General features: G+C 33.1%; 3 protein-coding genes across 3 annotated transcripts in view; 1 reads left to right on the top strand and 2 right to left on the bottom strand.

Annotated features, from left to right (window-relative positions):
* Positions 1-205: 205 nt before the first annotated feature.
* On the bottom strand, positions 206-1,268 carry lhb (luteinizing hormone subunit beta; the record flags this gene model as incomplete). Its single annotated transcript, XM_079473458.1, has 3 exons — positions 206-445; positions 780-966; positions 1,225-1,268. 3 exons carry the CDS (start codon positions 1,266-1,268, stop codon positions 206-208), a joined length of 471 nt encoding a protein of 156 aa, XP_079329584.1.
* Positions 1,269-1,281: 13 nt separating this feature from the next.
* On the top strand, positions 1,282-6,556 carry cox20 (cytochrome c oxidase assembly factor COX20; the record flags this gene model as incomplete). The annotated part of the gene is made up of 5 exons (XM_079473457.1): positions 1,282-1,298; positions 3,181-3,313; positions 3,818-3,950; positions 4,064-4,127; positions 4,720-6,556. The coding sequence occupies 5 exons, from the start codon at positions 1,282-1,284 to the stop codon at positions 4,835-4,837; spliced, it is 465 nt and encodes a 154-aa protein (XP_079329583.1). The 3' UTR covers positions 4,838-6,556.
* The window catches only part of arfgef3 (ARFGEF family member 3), a 113,775-nt gene continuing 111,508 nt past the window's right edge, over positions 5,598-7,864 (bottom strand). The window contains exon 36 of the mRNA XM_079472668.1: positions 5,598-7,749. Within this exon, the coding sequence (XP_079328794.1) occupies positions 7,558-7,749 (192 nt within the window). The 3' untranslated portion in view covers positions 5,598-7,557. The remainder of the gene's footprint in view (positions 7,750-7,864) is intronic.

The raw sequence follows: 7,864 nt of genomic DNA, 5'->3' as shown, positions 1-7,864 counted from the left end.
CACAGTAATTTATGTGGTTCTTAACTACATCATGTGCTGTTGTAACCAGATATGTCAATTTAATAATTTCAAAGTTATAATTGTATACATTAAGAACAAAATGTAGTATCCCAATAATAAAATATAATACATTTTTGTCATCTAATTTTGAATAAGTGTTGCATCATATAGTAAGGACTAGGTGTACTCCTGTGGTCAATTGAGGCTAGTATTCAAGAAAATCTTCTCTCTGAGACATGCAAAAATCAGGCTGGAGGCTCTCAATCGTGCAGTCAGAGGTGTCCATGGTGCAGAGGCTGCAATCACAGCTGAGAGCCACCGGATAGGTGATATGGGGGTCCACTCCTGGAGGACAATCTGGCAGTCGGACAGTCTCATAGCGTACATCCCGGTAAGTGCACACATGCTGATAGACAGTCGAAAATGGGCTTTTGTATACAGGCTCCTTAAAAAAAAGATAATGTACAGTTACTTATATTAATAAGGCTTGTAAACAAATAATGTTACTCTGTGTGTGAAGTCCAGGCTAAAGTCATAAAACTAAATTATGAGAGTCATAAAAAAGCTTTAAAAGTAGGTAACTGATTTCTGTAAATAATAGATTACATGTCTGATTCTGAGATACACTATTTTAATTTTTTTATCATTTATAATAACTGACTTTCTTTTTTTGCAAAAAAATCAGAAGTTGGCATCCTAAACAATGTTTTTAATCTTTGAAATGATAAGTTTTCACAGACAGGGTCTCAAATGTAATGAAATACATTTAAAGCAAATACCTTTGTTAAGCAGTGGCCACTGCAGATAGTGGTCCGAAACACCAAGCATTTTGGACAGCCCTCCTTTTCCACAGCCACAGTCTCATTAACCGGTTCACAAGGTGGAAGAAAAGAGCTTTGAGTGGGAATTAGTATGGCAACTATACAGAATATAAGGATGGTGATGTATTTTCGAACAATTGACATCCTATATGAGAGAGGAAAACAATTTATTCACCTTTTAATACCAAAAAGATGGCAAAAATGTGAACAGTGTTATAATATATCAAGCCACAATCTGATAAATAGAAAAAATTGTTCACTAGATTTACTTGTTAGGGGTCTTTAGTGCTCAGCAGGCTATTGTAACATAAGTTGCTCTTAGTATTGAATCACAGAACATGTGGGTAGATATATATAGGGCATGGAAACTACGCAGTAACCAGCAATTAAACTAAAAACTGACCTTAAATGAATCGCTTTGATCTCCCACTGATTATGTTTCTCCATACTTGTGAAGCAGATGTCTTATGTTGCCAGGTCAGAATAACACAGATTAAAGACACTTATTGTTTATTTAGTGTCAAATGAACAGTTTAATACCTTTTATCACATCTCAAACATCCTTTGCTTTCATCTGCTTGTATCAAATTTAGAGGGCTTCCATGTAAGACAAGGACAGGGTCAGAACATGATCAAGGTCTCAGTGCTTGCTCTCGCATTTCACTCTGAACATTTTTATCTCTTGTTATTCATCTACAGTAATTGCACAAAAATTGCGTTTCACAATTACATTATGTGTACATTTTGTGCAAAGAGGATCGTAAAATACACATTGTTAATGATCCCCCCGTTTAAAATAATGACCATAGAAAAATAGGCACAATCTAACACATTTTGGTTCTTGGATCATTCAAGATATATATTAAATGAACACCTACCCTCAATATACAAATAATATAAATTTTATATATATAGTATATTGAAGCTTTATGTTTTACTCCAATTGAACATTTTAAACAATTACTTAACCAAATCTAAATTTGAACAATTCACATGTTTTAAATGATTTATTGTTATTTTAAATGATTTTACATGTATTGTAATCAATTTTGTTTGTTTCTGTGATTCTGTGTAACTTGTGTAATTGTTGCCTCAGGGCTCCCTTGTAAAAGAGATTATCTCAATGGGACATCTCCTGGTAAAAAAAGGATAAATAAATAAAAATTGTCCATTGTAAATCATCAGTATAAAAATGTTAAAGCGCTGTGTTACAATTAAGAATGCTCACTGTACGGGTGCATACCAACACCACCACAAACTTAAATTGTGCATGGTCTTGTTCTTTGCAAAACTATTTACCTTAAAATGTATTGCTTTAGGTTCAGGGACAGGACACAACACAAATTATCATAATTATCTGTTTATCTATGATAATTTTTTCATGAAATTTAAAGTAACAAGTAGATATGATTATTATGAGTGGACAAGTTTTGTAGTAAAATGTAGTGTTTAGTGAATATAAGGGTATGAGCCTTCACGCAGCTAACCATTTTCTCTAATCTAATTATATTAAGTAAAATTCTACATCCCACACAATATGGAGGATTAAATCAATATATTAGTTTCTAATAAGCCTAATAATTATTTGCATTAGCCTATTAAAGTAATTATCGATTTTAACAGTATTTCTAATAAAACCAAACTATTTAGGCCTACCTCACGATCAGACAAAAATAAGAAAATACGATTTAAACCCGTTCCTTATTGACAGAAATTATCTTCAAGGCAGAGCGGGAGGCAAACAATATTATTGTCTTACCAGTGAAGTAGGCTACAGCGGCCCATCCTTACATCTGTTGATTTAGATGTGTGAAATCAATCGCAAATCACGAAAAATAGGTTTACCCTCAAATCTGCACATTATTAAATACAAATTAAGTAAACAAACCGCTAAACTAATGTGTTAGTGATTGAGGTGACAGTTCATTTCTAACGCAGCTAAGAATGCATTAAAGAATGTCAAGTGTAAATTGTTGACCAGTAGAACGTGCGTGCTGGAGAAGAGCGTATGCAAACACCTGCTACAAACACATGGATTTATATTTGTATAATTATATAACTTAAATAGTTTTGTATTTTCAGCTATATTTAGGGCACATGTGAAATGATGTTAAACAGACCAATTTTACCATTAGAGAATGTGTAAACTACTACTTACGTAACTAGATTATTTGCAGAATATGTTTTCTATATTTTTTTAATAATAAAAAATTTTTAGGTTATTTCTTTTAAGTAAAAAGAAAATGTTTAGAACGTTATTTTTGGTGCCCACAAAAACTAAAATTGTGGAAACGTTCTGTGTTTGCTGGGAGGAACTAGTTTCTGCCACGTAAAGTTCCGTCAGGACGAATTTAAATAGGGACCACAACAGTGTTCAGTTGAATAATGACACGTTATGTCATTGTACATATGTGTTGTGTTTTACAGTGGCTTCATTTGTAGATATTTTGATCACACATTTTAAAATTTCCGAGGACGGCAAAAAGAGACAGGTAAACGTTTTTTTTGCTAGCCGTTAGATCTAACACGTGTGGAAAACGGACGTGTAGCCTATTGTTCAGACGAGAAAGGCACTTAAAACTTCATTTTTCTTGCCAGAATAATTGCTTCTCAGTATTTGCAGGACATAAGTTAGTCGTCTGTTTTATTATCAGAGAATAGCAACTACACCAGTAGCCAGACTTTAAATATTGAAGTTATATGTATTCAATTAACCCACATTTTAGATCAGAAGCTAATAATTCCTGTAAGTTATCTAATGTATTGTAAACACTAGATTGTTTTCTAATGTAAAAGCAATTTCGCTTTGACTTAAATTAGCCTATGTACACCGTGCATTAGAGATCTACATTTAATCAGCCGTGCATTCCCTGGGAATCAAACCTGTGATTCTGTTGTACTGTAGTCGAGCTGTATTTTTTGGTGTTGCTGTTATTGTTCTTAATATGATCTCTGAGTTCTCATCTGCTTTTGTGTTTAATTCCCATTGATTATAGAATATTTTAACACACACAGGGCAAAAAGTAATGGGCATTCTTGATATTCAGAATACTCCATGTGCTCGAAACTCTATTTTGCATGGAGCAGGGGGGTCACTAGTGGCTGGACTGGTGCACTTTTTAGCAACAAGTAAGCTTCAATTTACCTTCTGCTATTACCTTCAGTACTAGATCTTAAGCATGAATACAGTGCTATGTAATTAAACCTTGTTTACTAATCTACTCTTTTCTTGTAATTCACAGGCCGTGTAAAGAGGTCATTTGACGTTGGTTTTGCAGGATTCATGCTTACAACATTGGGATCATGGTATGTGATCTCTAAATAAAGAAAAGGCGTGAAAAACATCATGAATAGCAGACATACTCTTACGAAGCTTTTCTGCCGAAAATAATTGTTTATTTTAATTTACTTTCTCCCATTTATTTTTTTCCATATTTCAAGGGGTTTTCTTCAAAACATGGATAAAATCTCTTGAAATGTAGCACACACATCAGATTTGGGTTCTATGTTGCCACTTTTTGACTAAAATGGTGGGGTTTCACTTACAGTCACCAAATTAGTACAAACATATATTTTACTGAATTTACACTTTGTGCAATAGTTGGCCATTTTGAGTTGATTTTAATATTTTACAAATAACACTCGCTTTTGAACTTTGCTCCTCCAAAGGGATTTATTTGTAACCAACTGGCCACACCTCTTAAATAAGTTCACTCTTTACCACCAAACCTTTTTTTTATCTCAACATAAGTCATGTGCCTGCCAAGTATTATTACTCTGTAGCCACAAGATGGCTTCTTGCATATATTTTTATATTTCTTTCTCTTTGTATATTAAAGTAAAATATGCCCTATACATGTTTTGTGAGTTTTAATCATTTGTTTCTGCTTTTTTGCAGGTTCTACTGCAGATATAATAACGCCAAGCTACGGACTCAGCAGAAAGTAATTCAGGAAGGCATAAAGAATAAAGTAATATATGAAGGGACAAATTTAGACCCCACACGGAAAACATAAAAAATTAAATTGTATTGAGACGATATTGAATGTGGATTCATTTATTTCCTCATTTCATGTTCAATTCCACAAGATTTGAGTGCTGGCATAGCTAAAATACTGAATTATTATGGTACAGTTTTGATTGTCACTTAATTATGAAAAAAAAGAAATGACTGTTGTATGGCTCCTAGCACCTAATTTTAGCCTGAACCCTGAGTACATCTCTTTAACTTGGTCACATACCAGTAGAGAGTAAAGCTATGGGGTGGAGAAGGCATGCTGCAAAAACTGTCATGGGACAGAAGTTAGATTGTTTAGATTATATAAAAATCCGCTATATAAAAGTTTGCACACCCTAGGTAAATATGATCAAAAAAGGCTGTGAAAACAAATGCATAGTTAAGCCTTCGGATCTTCTCTTGAACATTTTTACAAAAACTAACCTTTTGTTGGAGAATAAGAATTTTAAATAAGGGGATGTCATTATGAAATAAATGTGATCTTCTCTAATACACATTGCTCCTAATTATTCATACCCTTTTACAACTTCTTATTTTTTGTCAACAGCTCTGCGTCTTCATCTCAAATTAATTTAAAGAAATGTCAATACTCAAGATTGGTTTGCAGAACACAGGGATAAAAAGTACCCTGTGTGTAAAATGATATACATTGCTGTATCTTTAATGTTTTGGGCCCAATTTGCTTTAGACCCTGGATATCTTGTTCAGATAGACAAACAGTTATTCAAGCCACTCTTGTCAAAAGAGCAACACCCAGCTGTTTATTAGCTTTGGTAGTTTATTTTCCAAAACATACAACATAAAGAATACATTCAGCATTGCACATGTACTGCAGTTTAATTATATAAGTTGGATAATTAATAATTGTAATGAAAGTAAATACTATCTAGATAGGATGTTGGGTGAGTACTTCCTCCGGAAATCATCACAAACATGTTCTTCCCGTAATCCTTAAAGGAATATTTCTATTTATTATTAAAAGTTAACATTAAGAAATAAGGTGGCTGGAATCTATGGTAAAGCAGGAATTGAATTTTTTTAGGGATTAAACAAATTAATTTTAGCTTGTGTTACTGTTAGACAAAACAATATCTAAACATTTTTACAACTGTCAAAGCCGAAAGTAAATGAATACAGATTGTAAGTAAAACAAAACATTTGTTTTTCTGCTCTCACTCTAGTTATATACTCGTGTATGTTTTAGGTAAAAAGTATGTTATATACTCATGTCTGTTTTGGCTTAAAATCAAGTAAATAATAATAATAATTTAATAGTTTGGTCCATCTGACTGTCCTGTAGTTACACTGTTTATACCAAGCACTTGTTATAACCACAACAAAATATGAACTAAAAAAGCGAGGTATAATACATTCTGATTCTGATTAATAAACCGGCTGTGTGCACTGGACATAAGGTTTGTAAAGAATATCTGTATAGATTTCTGGGACTAATTTACAAACTTTAGTTCCAATTGCAAATAAATATCAACTAAATAGTTCTAGCATATGCAACATCTGTCCCCACACCAGTTTTCCTGTAGCTCAGTGGTTAGAGCATGGAACTAGCTATGCCAAGGTTGTGGGTTCGATTCCAAGGGATTTCACATACATTGCATTGTCCTATACATTTGATTCTAAGTAAGTCGCTTTGGATAAAACTGTCTGCCAAATGCATAAATGTAAATGTACACAATACATCACAAAATAAATATACTTAAATCATATGCATGTATTATTTCTGTTTTTCTTTTGTATGTGTTAAAGATTGTTTTAGGACAAAACGCGATATTCAAGCAACTGCAGTTCTCAGGATTGAGAAATGACTATGAAGAAAAATATTTGCAGTAAAGCCATATCACTATATTCAAACAATATGAATAGCACTTAAAAGTATAAAAGTAAATATACAGTTTAAGATATATATTATAGACAATTAAAACAAATGCTCCATTTCTCATTTCATTTCTTATTACTACATTACAGTTTATTCAAGTTTAGTAAGATGTATGTTTGATAAACCTCATATTCCCATTGCATTGTGGGTAGGGGCAGAATCCAGGGCACACAGTGTGACTGATGTATGGACAAACATTTAGATAAACATAACAGTGACCTTTATGAGTGACTAAGAGCTAGTGTAGTGTTTGGGGATTTGTCATTGGACAAACATTAAACATAATTAAGCCTAAACATAATTCAAATGATTTCAGATTTATAGAGCAAACAAGACAAAACATTTGGGCAAATTATTTCAAAATGAAGCTCATATTTGATATTGGATCATGGCAAACACACAGTACTGTATATTAGGCTCTACAAAAGGACATGTTACTATACATAACATGTACAAATCTATATAAAAATCAGACTTAAATATTACATGCAACTTGAATTATGCTAATTAAAATGTAATATTAGGAATTAGCATATGATTTAGTTATAGTAATTAATGCTTGAAGAAAAGTACATCAGTTCCACATTTTATTGTGCAAGGATTTTGACTCATTGAAACCTTCAGTGTGTAGTTTAAAGATAAATGTAAGATCACATGAGAAAAACACACCTTTAGAAAAAGTTGATGTCAATTCAATGCCTGTAGAGGTATGAATAAACAAAGATGTAGATTCTGAAATTGACAGATGGAATACTGAAGAATATTACAAGAAAAACGGTTCACAAGCATAATAAACTTTAAGAGATCAAAAATTAGCCAGGTGATCACAGGATAATATCATAAACTCGTCCGACTCGCCCGAGCCACTCCCGTACCGCCTGCCGTACCCTGAGGTCAGTCACATGACAGGTCAGCTGACTGATGCAGGGGAACACAGCTGGCTGGAGAGCAATGAACATGGGGTCTGGCAACAGCTGGATCTGGTTCAGGATTGTAAGAACCATGTTGGTCCATGCCTGAGTAGGAGAAAAGAACATAAAGGCCTATGTGTGAGTTACTATGGTTTTGCTAAACTAAAGCTATGTTTTTAATAAAAACATTTATTCAAATAAATTCCACTTAAATTTTTGA

The sequence above is a fragment of the Barbatula barbatula genome (assembly GCF_947034865.1).
Source record: "Barbatula barbatula genome assembly, chromosome: 14".
NCBI lineage: Eukaryota > Metazoa > Chordata > Actinopteri > Cypriniformes > Nemacheilidae > Barbatula > Barbatula barbatula.
Note: the sequence above shows the minus strand (reverse complement) of the source record. Positions and strands in the feature narration are given on the sequence as shown.